Source organism: Crocodylus siamensis, chromosome 8 (assembly GCF_052110815.1).
Source record: "Crocodylus siamensis isolate JL-2025a chromosome 8, ASM5211081v1, whole genome shotgun sequence".
In the NCBI taxonomy this organism is placed as follows: domain Eukaryota; kingdom Metazoa; phylum Chordata; order Crocodylia; family Crocodylidae; genus Crocodylus; species Crocodylus siamensis.
In genome coordinates this window covers 44,324,942-44,338,942 of record NC_143402.1, presented here as the reverse complement: position 1 = coordinate 44,338,942, position 14,001 = coordinate 44,324,942, and the positions used below count along the sequence as shown (strand labels likewise).

At 51.5% G+C, this 14,001-nt stretch overlaps 1 protein-coding gene across 1 annotated transcript in view; it reads left to right on the top strand.

Moving 5' to 3' along the window:
• The window catches only part of LOC149858368 (uncharacterized), a 36,563-nt gene continuing 22,562 nt past the window's right edge, over window positions 1-14,001 (top strand). Inside the window, exons 1-2 of the mRNA XM_090060656.1 lie at window positions 1-71; window positions 307-365. Coding sequence (XP_089916782.1) covers window positions 49-71; window positions 307-365 — 82 coding nt within the window. The 5' untranslated portion in view covers window positions 1-48. The remainder of the gene's footprint in view (window positions 72-306; window positions 366-14,001) is intronic.

Here is a 14,001-nt window from a genome sequence, read left to right as displayed (position 1 = left end):
TATCATCATGGCTGACACCATTGCACAGTCTGCCAGCAGAAAGGACTGATGCCTACAATTCTTCTAACATGGTAAGTAACAGGGGGCTGACTCCTGAAGTATGGGAAGTGTAAGGGAGGGCAGGGTCTGTGGCAGGAGTGCTGGTGTCTTGCCAATTTAAGACAGCAGGCAGTTGCATGGCAGCCTGTACATGCTTTGGTTGCTCATCAGGTCAGTGGAAACAACCAGCCAGTCAAAGCAGCTGCTGGGTTGCAAGGACATTGCCGCTGCCTCAGATTCTTTCTCTGTTTTCCTTATGATTCCTAGGTATTTTGCCCACCTTCCCAGTAATGCAGATGAAGAGAAGAAAGAAGGAGCTTCCCAGGGTAACAAGCTAAGTACATATTCTTTATTTGGTTTGGCTTGTGGGATGTTCCTGCACATACCTGTGATTTTGTTTTTTTGTTTTGTTTTCTTTATGATTCCTAGGTAATTTGCCCACCACCTGTGATGAAAATGAAGCACTCGATAGAGCTGACCAGGGCACAAAACTAAGCGCACACTTTTTATTTGGTTTAGTTTGAATTTGATTTGTGAGTGTGACTACAAGCATAGCCTGGACCCTGCTGCCTGGAGGGCCAGGGTTCCTGTTAGTGGACCCATGGTCCACCCCTAGCAGCAACAGCAAAGTGATCAGGGAGAGCCAGGGGAACACCTGCAGTCACCTGACCTGACACAAATCTTTGCCCGTGAATATAGGATTACTTATGTGGATGCTTTGATATGTTGCTGTTAATGTATTGCCACAGAAGTATAGGAGTGGATATGGGTCTTTTGGCCCAACCCCAGGCCCACCCACAAGTTGTGCCGCACCAGACACAGGAGGCACCAGTTGCCCATGAGCCTGCACATGCTATTTTTAATGTTACCTGTAAAACACGCTGTGGAATATGATTGCCTAGGTTATCAAATGGATGATCACACTTGTGGGTTTCTTTCAAGTGGTGGATGTGTGTAAGATGTACCTGGTTTTGGTCTCACTTACGCTAGTAAAAATATGACGAAACACTAAAGTCAATTCATTTCCTGTCTTGGTGAGATCAGAATCTGGCTTTCAGCATTTTGACAGTTTACGATCATTTATTTGTGAGATGAAACCCAATGGGATCTAGGGCTCATCTACACACACAGAAGTTTTACTAGTATGACCATGTTGCTCAGCCCAGAACTGAGGAAGGACATTTTGTGCCCAAAAGTTTGTCTAACATCTCTCCCAACTATGTGGTCCAATAACAAATGTCACCAACTATACCCTGGCTTCCCACCAGGAACATTTTAAGTCCTGAAGTAGAAAGAAACAAAAATAGACATGATGGCGGCTGTCAACAGACATTTATCTTTGCTGGAAGAAGGAGTCAAGTAACTAAAAGATAAATGAATGGCATACAAGAAGTCATCAGGGGATCATCTGTATGTTGCTATATGCATTATGCTGCAAGCTTAGGTTCTGATTGGACAACTACCATTGTCCGTTATGAAATGACATCCAAACGCATTACTAATACATGACCCAAATCAACAACTGGGTACAGGGCAAGGTGTACGTATCTTAAATTGCAACAAGGAAAATTTAGATGGGAGATTAGGAAGAACGTTCTCTGTATGAGGGTGATTAAACACCCAGCGATTGTGGAATCTTCATCTTTGGAAGTTTTAAAGAGCAGGTTGGATAGTCAAACAGACACTTGTTTAGGATGGTGTTGGAGTTTCAGTTTTGCTAAACTATAGTCAAGCTAAAACACTGCAAAGGGCCTTGGGAATAACAGGCTTCACTGAGAGCTGGATGGCCTGATAAAAGCCGCAGTAAACAAAAACACCAATTCAAAGTAAGAAACAATAGCTGGACAAGTTGGAAAGTAAAAATGGAGCACTCACTAAAGTAGAGATAACAAGAAGCAAGCTGAAGAGGCAGGCTGAAGATACCCAAACTCAGTAAGGGAATGAGGTACAAAATCCCAAACTCAATAGAGAGTTCTAGAGGCCCGACTTTGGGAGGGGGAAGCTCAAGGTGGCAAGAAATGATCTGCTGGTGTCTGGACTTGGCCAAGAGACAAGTAAAGAGGGAAATAGTTGTTGGCACAGAGCAAGGACATCTAGGTTATAAATACAGGGGTTGCAAGTCTTATCTTTTTGTAGTGACTTGGGGGGCATCTGTGCATGTAACGCATCTCTTACCATTGTCTGGGCAGTTTTGCTGAGCTGGACTGGCTGCTATGCAAACCTGCTAGCTACTGTCCTAAAAGACAATAAACCTATCTGACCTTTCACCATTTGTTCTTTCTGTGGTGCACCTGAGCTCCAGGAGGCTAGTTGCAAACCACTGCCTCTGAGAGCACCCTGACCCCAGCAGCCTGAACCCCAAGAACAACATCAGGCAAAAGGCTGGTTGGGAACTCCCCTAAACCCCCAAATACCTCAGAACAACAGACTGTTTTGATAGGAATGATCCTGCCTCAAACAGAGGGTTGAACTAGATGACCTCCTGAGGTCTAATCCAGCCCTACTTTGCTATGATTCTGGGATTCTAACTCTAGGAGTAAGTCAAGTAAGTGAATGTATTATCTAAATTCAAACTGTTATAAAGAAGTATATCAAGTCTCTGTCTCAGCTGAAAATCCCCAGTGACTGATATCAACTTAGATTAAGAATTCAACATGAGTGCAAATGCTACAGGAACAGCTGATAGTGAACAAAGTCCACAGTTAGCATCTTGAAAGGATTAAAAACAGCAGGTAAATACCCCAAAGAACTGACATGTAACATAGACAAGGTGAATAATAGAGATGGGGAAAAAGTAGAGGTAAAGAATTTTCTCTGAACTTTTCTTATTTTTTAATTGAAATGTGAAATTTTGTCAGATATTTTCCTTGGTAGGGAACAAAAATTTTAACCAATTTCAGTTACTCTGTGCCATGCCATTAAATCAGACTTCATTATATTGCTGTGCGAGAGCTTGCTTGAGTACATGTAACAATAACATTATGTAAAAAGTAATATATAGGAAGAAAGGAATCTCTCTGTCTGTCTACACCACAGATTTCAAGAACACTGGTGGTAAAAAAAAAACTGAGAGAGAGATTATTTTATTAATGCAATACATTTCTCTCACATTGTTCATTTGGGGATTTCATAGCACTTTGCCAACACCAGAGAATGAATCCTCAGAACCTAACAGTGAAGCGATTTCATATTATTATCCTCACTTTGCAGACAAGGAAACAGACACCAACTGTTTTAAGAGACCTGTCTGGGGTCACTCGGAGAGTCAGTGGCAGAGACAGAAATAGCACCCAGATGACCTGACTCCTTTTTGTGTTCTCAAACCTCTGATTGCACTCATTTAAGAAGGTTGTCCATGCCCAGATCTCTAACTAACTGTTATGTAGATGAGTTGCTTCCAAAAGTTAGGGAGTTACCCAAGCCCAATGTTGCATCCTTGCACTAGATAAATTATGGCTTTGTGCAATCGGCAATGGAAAAAGGCAAAAGGTTGCTGACATTTCAAGGTGACCTTTCAACAGCTGGAGTTTCCGATAGACACAGTCCCTCCCCCCCCCCCGCCCCGGTGTGTCTTTCTCACTCTCAGCCAAAGAGCTCAGCCACAGGCAGTTGAAGGCTTGCACAGCTGCCTAGACTTTTCCAGCAGCCACAGGGCTGCAGGCGAGAGTAGCCCTGACTCAGGAGCTGTGATTAATAGCAGGGCTGTCTGGCGCCACTGAAACAGAAGGAAGCGTGCCCAGCACGCATGTGCTTGTGTTCAGCTGCGCTGTTGAGGGTATGCAGGGGCGGCTTATTTCCAGTTTCATTTACTGTGTGTTTCCAGGAGTGAGAAGTTCCAGGTGGGTAGAGCTTGCCTGTGTGATAGGGCTGTGGCTGAGGAGACTGCTTGTATTGTCTCTGTCCTTTCCTAGGCCTGTTCTTCAGCAGTGATTCCCTTGCTGGACAAAGAAACAGATCTGCACAATGTTTCAGAGTTGAGAAGTATCTTTCCTTCTGATCTTCCCACGGTGTTATGTGGGGACTCAGGATGTTGCAAGCATGCGTCATGGGGTGTGCTGTAATCCAGCAGCAGTCCTGCTGAGAGTTGAGGCCAAACTTGCATCAAGAGCCCCAGCCACCTCATGGTATAGAGCAGGGCTGTCCAACCAGAGGTGGCCTGGAAGCCATTAACTTGGGGCCTGCGGGCCCCTGTAGCCACTTCTCCCACTGCTGCATGGTGGGGGAAGACCTGGCGCGGGGGAGGCTGCTGCATACCACTTGTATAGCCCACATGGCGGAGAGCTGGGGACCCACCGTAAGGAGGCTGGGATTGGGAGTGCATGATACCACTGTGGTCTGGGGAGCACTGCCCAAGGGGGCAGCAAGGGGCTGTGCACCATTGGTGCAGTCCACACAGTGGGGAGGGATCCCAGGGGGCCTGCCTCTGCAGCCTGGGGCCACACACCAGTGCCACCTGTGGTATCCCCTCCCCCACATAACGAAATTGGACAGCGCTAGTGTACGGGTCTTGTGGCTCCACACCTGCAAGCCTGTGCCGTTGGCTTATCACTGCTCTGCATGTGATGATAAGAGAAGCTTCTTCTGTCTCCCCTTCTTCTCTCTAGGAAGCATTGCAACACCCCTGTCTTCTACCCAAAGAGGCAAACCCTGCATTTTGCCCAGTAGCTGAGGTGTATCTCCTTGGGTGTGCGAGCTGGCCTCTTACTTTTTAGTTGTTGTTCAGAGAGCCTCCTGTCACTTATGGGTGAAGCTAACACCCCATTGAGGTGGATGTCAGAAGGATAGGGCCATTTGAACCTGTCAGAGATTCCAGATCTCAGGCAGACATTGCTGCATCAGTTTCACTGATGTCACATTTTGAAGCTTTTTGACCCCTACCATGAGGTCTAGGAATATCTTTCAATGAAAGCTGAGATCCTGATGTATTTGCATGACTCCAGGAGCTAGGGCTTTAGGCATCAGCTCAGGTATCAACTTATGCTAGGTGGGGCATACTTCAGCAGAAGTGGGTGCAGCATTAATCTTCCTGACTATCAAACCTGCAAAAGACAATTTAAGGAGACTAATAAAAAAAAAAGTATTAGACACATACAGGTTTATGAAACCTCTGACTCATCCTAATAAGCTATCTTAGTGAATTCAGTCTCCTTACAGATGTCTGTACCATTATCAGTATTTTAACTCCTCCATCTACTATATTAAAGCAAATGGGGGGAAGGGGAACACAGCTGACAACAGCTCTTAGAAAATTGATTTAGAAATATTTTGTAGGGTATTTTTGTATTACTAATACTAATTCTCATAAAACCAATCTGCCTTAGCACCAGAAAGCCCTTTGTGAAGACCTTGATGAAAGCCAAAGTATTCTATTTAAAACTTTCTGGGGGTGGAGAGGCTTGCAGCAGTGACTGAATAGGAAATATAACACCTAATTGATATTGGAAACCTCTAAAAACGATTCAAACAATCTGTCTTTAAATCACAATGATTCACTGGAGCTTTCAGCACTCATTAGTGACACAGTCATCCAAATGCATTCTGCTAATACCTTGATGCCACCCCACATGCCATCACACAGTGTAACTGCACTGTGTGGAAGGAGCGATGGTGTGGAAGCTGGAGATCATGTTCATCTTTTGGTCTGGGTTTTCAGGTACTTCGTAAACAAAATGTAAAGAAGGCATGGATTGAAATAGACCCATCTCCCATGCCCTTGTCTGTGGTATGCAGCTGCCAGCTATGGTACAGCTACTGGGAGTTGGCGAATTGTAGCATATCAGTATTGTCCTGCTGATCACTAAATAAAAAGAAGGACAGTCAGAGGTTAAGCCAGTAGTCAAAGGCTTGGGTTCATGTCCCTGCTCCTCACAAGCCCTTTCTATAAGATTAGGCTGGTCACTAAACCTAACCACTAATCTCTTGGGCTGTGTCCAGACAAACCCACACATGCCTCAAAGCAGTTTGAGATGCCACAAGAGGCATGCTGGGAACAAAAAACATTTCCTGCATTCAAAATATGATATCTGGAAATCCAGGTATAAAAAAAACTGCAGAAAAAAACTGGGGCAAGGCACAGTCCAGGACCATACCCTGATGAAACCAGGAAGTTGGTCCTCTAGAGAGACGCTCTGGTTTCTCATCAGAATGTCTCGATAGTGCTTCTGCTGCCCCAGCACATGGAGCATGCACCCTTAATGTGTTGGGGCAGGCAGAGGAGCACAGCAAGCCTGCGGCATGACTCAGTCCTGGGCGCCACCCCAGGTAAGTTAGGGATGTTGGGGTTGGAAGGTCTATGGGCATGGGGAGTAGTGGGGGAATGTGTGTGGGGGGGATGAGGAGTGGCAGGTGGTGTGGGGGCATGTGGGGTTTGCAGGTGGGTTTGTGGGGGAACTAGAGCAGGCTTGAGCCACCAGCTGAGGTCCTCAGTGGCTCGTGCAATGAGGGTGAACTATAGGCTCAGTCATTGGGGCACCCCAGCTATGTCCTCGCCGAGCACATCCCACCACTTGGTGTCTGGGTGGGACACAAGGGTAGCATGGTGGATTGTGCGGTGCACAGGTATGTAGAGGTGGTGGTGATGGATCGTGGAGAAGTGGACCAGTTTGGTGTCCTCCAGCTGGCTCAGGTGGTGGAGCGGGGAGACCCATGAGGCCAGGCAAAGCGCCGGCCCCATGACAAATTCTGGAGGCCTGCAGGACACTGGGGGGGGCGGGGACCGCCATCACACAGGACCTGGCATTGGGAGATCGCAAAGGACTTGGCATAGGGAGGCAAGGCAGATTTCATCTCTTGGACTAGGGGGCAGGTCACATGCATTGTGGGAAGGCCCACGCACCAGGCCAGTGCAGCAGGGTCCACCCATGCCTGCCTATCATAGTCCAGGAGGTCTCTGATACAGGTGACACCAGCCAGGGCCAGCCTCTGTCACAAGCGGGGCGCCTCCACACTCGGCACATCCAGCTGGGAGTTCCAGAGGAGGGGCTCGGTGAGCAGGTCAGCACCCTGGGCCGGTGTTGCAGGGGACCTGGAGGCAGAGACCAGCCTCCAGGCCTGGAGGAGGTCCTGCAGGGAGAAGCCCCGCAGACTGAGGAGCTGCCAGTCATACTGGAGCCCCAGAAGTGGCAGAGGCAGGCACGTTCCAGGTGGCCCCATGCTGCATGGCTACCAACACTGTATAGCAGATGCTGTAGGGCACAGGTGGTCTAGAGTGGGGGTGGGGCCCTTGCGCTTCCCACCCCCAGCTGTGGAGGAAGCTGAAGAGGAGCACTTCCTACTGCCTTTGCCCCTGATGGTGGGGACTGGGGCTTGGGAACCCTTCTGGGGGAGGGGCCTGACCAGGGGAAACCCCCCTGGCCTGGGCAGCAGGGATTGCAGTCTTCTCTACTCATGGAGGAGGTGGGTTGGACTCTGCCTCTGGGTGAGGGCTGCAGGGGCATGTACCACACTGGGGGCTTGGCTGGATCTGCTCCCATAGTGGGGGCATCTGTTGCCCCAGAAGTTTCCAGCCCTGCCATTGCTTCCCATGAGGGAGGGGAAAACAGTAAAGAAAAACAGAATATACAGTGGGGCTAGTGAATCTAATAGGGGCAGGCTGGGGCTGTGGGGGGATGGGGCTGAAGCTCAGTGAGCTACAGCCCCACAGGAAAAAAAATGGGAGGGCTATGCTTGAGGAAGGTGGAGGAGAGGCAAATACACACACAAGGGCTGAGGAGACTTGAGCTGGCTTATGCAGCCACACAACAAACACCAGGGCAAGAGGAGTGGACCACAGGACTTGCCACACAAGAGGAAGAGCACACAGGGAAGGCTGCTGAGGCAGATGTAAAAGATGGCTGGAACAGTGGAGGAGCTGTTTTTTGAAGCTCAGCCCAGGGGCCCCTCAGGCCTCCAGCCAGGCACTCAGCAGCAGAGCAATAGGCAGAAAAACAAAGCAGAATCAGATGCAGTGAGGCAGCTGTGGGGGAGTGCTGGAGCAATCAGTCAATTAGGGAGTAATCCAGTGTAGATGTGGTGTTGAGTGGTGCAAAATGGTGCAGCAGGGAATCTCCCTCTCTCCTGAGAGGGAGCAGCAGCAAGAGCAAGAGCAGCAGTGGTAGCAGCCATCCCAGTAAGCCACTCAAGGTGTGCTGCAGGCAAAGGTGAAAGTGAAAGTGAAGGTGGGGGTTGGCCTTCAGAGGCAGCTGTGGCTGGGAAGGCACCCTTGGGTGCTGGCAGTGATGGTGGGAGAGGGGCCCATAGGCAGCACAGTTCTCCTCCCTGGCCTGTCCCCCAACCATGGCTTGGTGGCGGGCTGGGCAGCAGGCCAGAACAGGGGTGCAGAAGCTGGGGTGTGGTGGGCCGTGTGTGCGTGCGTGTGTGTGTGTGTGTGTGCGTGCGTGTGTGCAGGGGGGCACTCCTATCTGAGCTGCTGTAAGTGCACATGCCTGCATGTGTGGACATGCTCTTGGGGTGCATTTCTACTTCGTGAGGAAGCTCTCCCACTTTGTATTATCATTAGGTATCTTTGTGGCCAGGTAGCAAGAGGAAGAGTGACTCTCCATGCCAGTGTTAGGGCGCTGACTTGGGTTGTGGGTACCTGGGTTCAAGTCCTTGCTCCAAATTGGGCAGTGAGGACGTGAAGATGACTCTGTGACAGGTCTCCTGTGTTCTAGGGAGTGTGCCCCGGCTACTGGCTATAAACGAGACTGAGTGTCTGCCTGGCTGGGATGGGGCTGAGTGGGCTAAGGCACCTAACTCTAACAAAAGGCCTGAGGGCAGAGAAAAAGCTTGATGCCTAACACCAAGTAGAGTTAGATGTCTACCTCTGAGGCATTTCCTATCCATTAGTATAGGCAGCTTCCTGCCTAGCTTGGTGGAATCCATGCTTCGTGTGTACTCCTGGCTAGCTCCAGCCAGCTCTCTGCTGAGTGCCCTGGCTGTTTTGGGTCACCCTGCCAAGCTGCTTAGCCTCCCCTATGCACTGCCAGAGAGCCTGGGCATTAAACACAAGAATCTGACACCAAGCTAGAGACCAGGCAGCAAGCAGTCAGGCAGTGCAATGTTGCAATGCTGAGCATTATAGTACCAATATCTCCAGGGGCAGAGCTCCATTTAGCTGTGTCACACATGAGTTTTTGGTGTGCGGTCTGCTGGAAACCCCTGCTCTGGAGCCCAGGGGGTGACTGCTTCTGCTGTTCATCCCCTCCATTGCCCGGCTGCTGAATTCAGCAGGGACAGGAAGGGTGAACAGCCGCAGCCCTCGCTCCCTCATTCCAGAGCTTCACAATCAGCTGGTGGGCTCTGAGCTCTGGCAGGAGCCCACGCTGACCAGGCAGTGAATTCAGAGCTTGCTTCACATGTGCAGGACACCGAGAGAGAGAGAGAGATGTGGTGACCCCGCATTTGCCCCATTCCTGGAACTGCTACTATGAGTCCTCTATCAGATCTAGTCCTGAGCCCGTCAGTGCCTTGCTCTATTTTATACTGCTATAATGGGGATACCAGCACATGGTACCAGGTGGTCAAATATATGAGATGCTCCTATCTTGCAGTAATGGGGGGGTGGGGGAGAGGGGACCAGATCTGACCTTTCCAACTGCTGCTGCATGCATCTCATTGGTATTTTTAGCAGAGCATCTGCGAGCAGCAGCCTGTGCTCTTCAGCAAGGCAGGAAATGGTGGGGAGGTGTTCTGGGCCTGGAAAGGCATTTCAGTTCAGTATATTACCCTTCCTTACACTATAGCCCTGGCTAGTGGGAGCACTGGTGACCTCTAGTGGTCATAGGAGGAAAAATAGAAAACTAGATAATTCCCCTTCTTACGGAAAGCGGGTGGTGATGTGGTTGGTGTCAGTTGTGTGTCCTTGCTGCTGCTCACAGCCAAACAAAGGACATGGGTACTGCCTTTTCCCCACAGCAACTTAGTGTTTTTGTGTCTTCTGTTTCCATCCATGAGACTGGGTCAGGAGAAGGAGGGCCAGGACGCACCATCCTAGGTGAAAGACCATCCTTGGTTAAATATTTTGCAACTTCCAGATACAGGGCAAGTCAGATCAGCTAATGAACAGCTCCATTTTATACTGGTACTCATGGCCCCAAGTGGCCTTTGTGGAAACTGCAGCTGGTTGAGAGACACTTCAACTAAGCCCCTCTTTCTACCAAGACCTCTATGCTGCAGGCTGGGATGCTCTACAGTGAGCATGTTCCCCTCTGAAGACCACTGTGGACCAGTTTAGAGCTGTTAGAGAGGAGCTGGGGATCTGGTCTGGAATGGTCTCAATGTTCTGGTTTGCCTGGGGTGGGCGCTTCAACACCCATATCTATGAGAGTCTGGCAGCCTGCTTGTGGGAGTGCAGCCATGACCGGTCAGTGTACGAGTGCTGCATAAAGGTCAAGACCCTGTGGCCACAGTGGATCAGCATCACTGACCACACTCAGCAATCAGAAGCTGCCTGCAGAACCATGACCTTTATATGGCAGCTGGAGCGTATCCTCGTGCCCCAGAACCCTGGGTGGAGCCGTGCCATGTTCTTCAGCATGGGTGGCCTGCTGGAGCCTCCACCACAGCCAGGAAGCAGTGATGAGGCATCAGTGGAGGAAGGCCCTTCAGAGCACCAGGAGCCTGTCCCACTACAGTTACTGCCCCAGCATCATCCAGCAGCTCTGGTAGCCTGGGCCAATGCCTGGCCCACCAGCTCTGGGTGCACAGCTCCACCCAGGAGACCAGCCCAGGGATGATACCGCCCACCCCCACAAGCTCCAGCATCTCCTTCCTGGAGATGTCCCTTGCCTGGCCAGGTGCTGTGCCCCTGCAGCCCAGGTTCCTGCCGGGAGCTGCACATTGTCACTGCCAGCAGGGACAGACTCAGGTCATCAGGTATGGCTGCCATGCCCACCTGGTAAGCCCCACACTGACAGGAGGGCCTTCCCATCCATGTCCTTGCCCCTGCCTCTGCTGCCCCCCTCCCCATGCAGCCTGGCCAAACTCTCCCTGGCCTGTGGAGTTGCCTCCCACAGCATGCAGGGAGGTAGGGTAGCAGTGCAAAACTTGGTTGAGCAGTCAGTGCCCCCTCAGCTAGGCAGGCATGGGCCTCACACAGAGAATACATCAGTACTGGGAGTGATGTCATCCTTGGCTATGCAATGTGTAGCATAGGCAAAGGTACCCCTCCAGGCAGTGGCAAACATTGTGGGGAAGTGCAGGCTTGCTCACCACACTGTTGAAGCTCAGGGTCCTGTGCCAGGCTCTCAAGTATGCCTGGGCCACCATGGCAGTCATCAGCAACAGGGTGTAGTGGGTCAGGCACCCCTTGGTCTGTGCAGGCAGCTTGTCAAGGTACATCCGGGACACACTCGCCAGGGACATGCTCAGGGCACAGGGCATGTGGGGGGAGGGGACTGCCTCAGGGCACCTCTTCCCCTGGAGGGAGGGTGAGGGCACCACCAGCTCCGTGTCCCAGTTGGCCCTGAGAGCCTTGGCCCCCAAGCCTAAGCCTGCAAGAGGAGAAGGGGGAGTGTGTCTGGAGTAGGATTAGCATACATCTGGATTTTCCTGGACGTGTCCTCTTTTTGGGTCCTCTCATCTTTGTCTGAGTATGTTTTTTAAAAATATGATCAAATGTCTGGGATTTTGGTCAGCCCAGCTTCAAAGTTTTTTCCAGCTTGCCCTACCAAGGAGCTGCTGGGGGGTGGTGATTGGGATTAAAGGCAGGATGCGCACACACGTGACTGGTATGGATCCAGGCAGGGGGGTGGGAGCAGCCCTGGCAGCTGCATTCAAGTAAGTCTGTAGGGGGTGAGGCTTGGAGGGCCAGTGCTTGGGGACTGTCTGGGTGTGTATGTTTGTGTGTGGAGGGGATGGATGTGTGAGGGGGGCAGGTGCCTGCTGATGCTAGGGGAAGGTGTCCAGGTGCAGCAGGGCAGGCAGAACAGGGGGAGGCCCTTCAGGGGCAGCAGGGAGCTGAGTAGCCTTGCCAGTGGCACCAGGGCAGTGCCCTTGCTTGTAGGGGTAGGGTGGCTGGGAGATGCTGCAGGGCTGGAGGGAGTAGGAGGCTGCAGGTTGGGAGCGAGGTGCACTGGCAGCACTGGGGGAGCTGTGGTTTGGGAGTGAGGTGCACTGGCAGCACTGGGGGAGCTGTGGTTTGGGAGTGAGGGACACTGGCAGCACCAGGGGGCTGCAGGTTGGGAGTGAGAGGCATTGGCAGGGCCAGCGGTCTGTGGATCAGGAGTGAGGGGCAGCAGCAGGGCTGGGGGGAAGACTGTGGTTTGGGAGTGAGGGGCAATGGAATGGGCAGGGCATCAGCATATCACTGTCCCCCACAGTCGTATACCCCCTCCACCTCCCTCGTGTAACCCAGGCAGTACTCCAAGAGGTACCTCCTCTCCAATTGAAGGGATCAAAGCAGGTGCACAAGCGCTGTGGGAGGTGTAGGGCCACTCTCCTCCCCCTATAGAGCAGAGCCAGACCACTAATGGGGACTTAACCATATACCTTTTCATACTGGGAACATAACAGGCATAAATCAAAGGGTATAGTGGACATTACAATGCCCCAAGGGGGTAGGATTCAACAAAGGTTAGACATTGACATTGACAAAAGACAGGATTAACAGAATATAAAACACAAACAGCAGAACAAACAATATGGGTTGGTGAAATATAAAAAGGCACAAAATGCAAAGTAACAAGGAAATATAGGGCCTTGGTACTCAGAGGGGGAGAAACCACAATGGCCCCTTTCTACTGCTTCTTATCTCACTTACCCCGAGTCACCTTAACTGAGACTTGAACCCCAATCTCCCTTGCAGTAGGTAGGAATGCTGCCACACAGCCACCACTCATAGCACAGCTCTAGTTTGCTAGGGGTCTTGACCTTCCACAAGCCCTGGCCTCACATCAAACTGCCTGGCCTCTGATTGGAGGAGCTGGAAGCAGAGCTGGGAATCTCTCAAGTTGCTGCTCAGATCCTTCCTGGAGTGGGGGAAGCCTCTCCTGATGCCTGCAGTCTCTTGTAGGGGATCCTGGAGCCCAGCAGGGAGCCTATCCTGCCGGCCCCGTGCCGTGCTGCTGAGGGTCCCACGCTGCCTGCAGGTCCTGCTCTTTCAGGCTCTTCCAAGACACTGCTCCTGCCCCACTGGCTCAGCCCTGTGAAGCTCTTTCCTTGTTGACCCTCACTGGTCTCTCCCCTGAGTCAGCCCATGCTGCCCCTTTTATCCCCCTCCAGGTGTCCCAAGGGGCCAATCGGGACAAGAGGAATGAGTCTCTGGGGCCTGATTGGTAAGGAAAGGGAATCCCAAGTCCTCTAATCATCTTCTATCCCTTCAAAACCCCTGGGCTAGGTCACTGCCAGCCAGCCTGTCACACTCGCATGACAGGTGCCCTCTTTTTTGGAACTGGAAATATGGTGACCCTAGTCTGGAGCACTCACAGCAGATGCTGCCAGCAGCCAGGTCTATCCCAGCCAGGTCTATCCTGCTGTTCCCTGGGAGGGCACACGGATCACTGTACATAGTCTGCACAGGAAAAGGGTGGTTTATTGGTTGTGGGTATAGTGGTTGGTGGTAGGTCTTTGTGGGTTGGGGGCAGGGTGGGGAGGGGGTATGTTGTTGGGGAGGGAGAAGGGAGGGGCTCTGTTGATGGGGGGAGGGTCTGTGCTTGTGGGGGTGCACAGTGGGGCTGGAGCCCATGGCTGGCCATCCAGGTGGCCTACATTGGGGAGTGCAGGAGCAGATGGTCTGCCAGTGCCTCTCAAACCCAGTATCTTGGTCTCAACTGGTGGGTGTGCAGCTTGCTCAAGGTCTTGGTAGTGGGGGCAGGAGGGGCCATGGCTGTCACTGCTGCTGGCACTCCTGGTGTAAGGTGTTTTCTGCCCACTGCGCCTCCTCCTCCCACACCTTGCAGAAATGCTCCCCCTGGGTGTCACAGATGTTATGCAGCACACAGGCTGTGATGATGACCTGGGAGATGTTGGCCTCCACAACCTCAA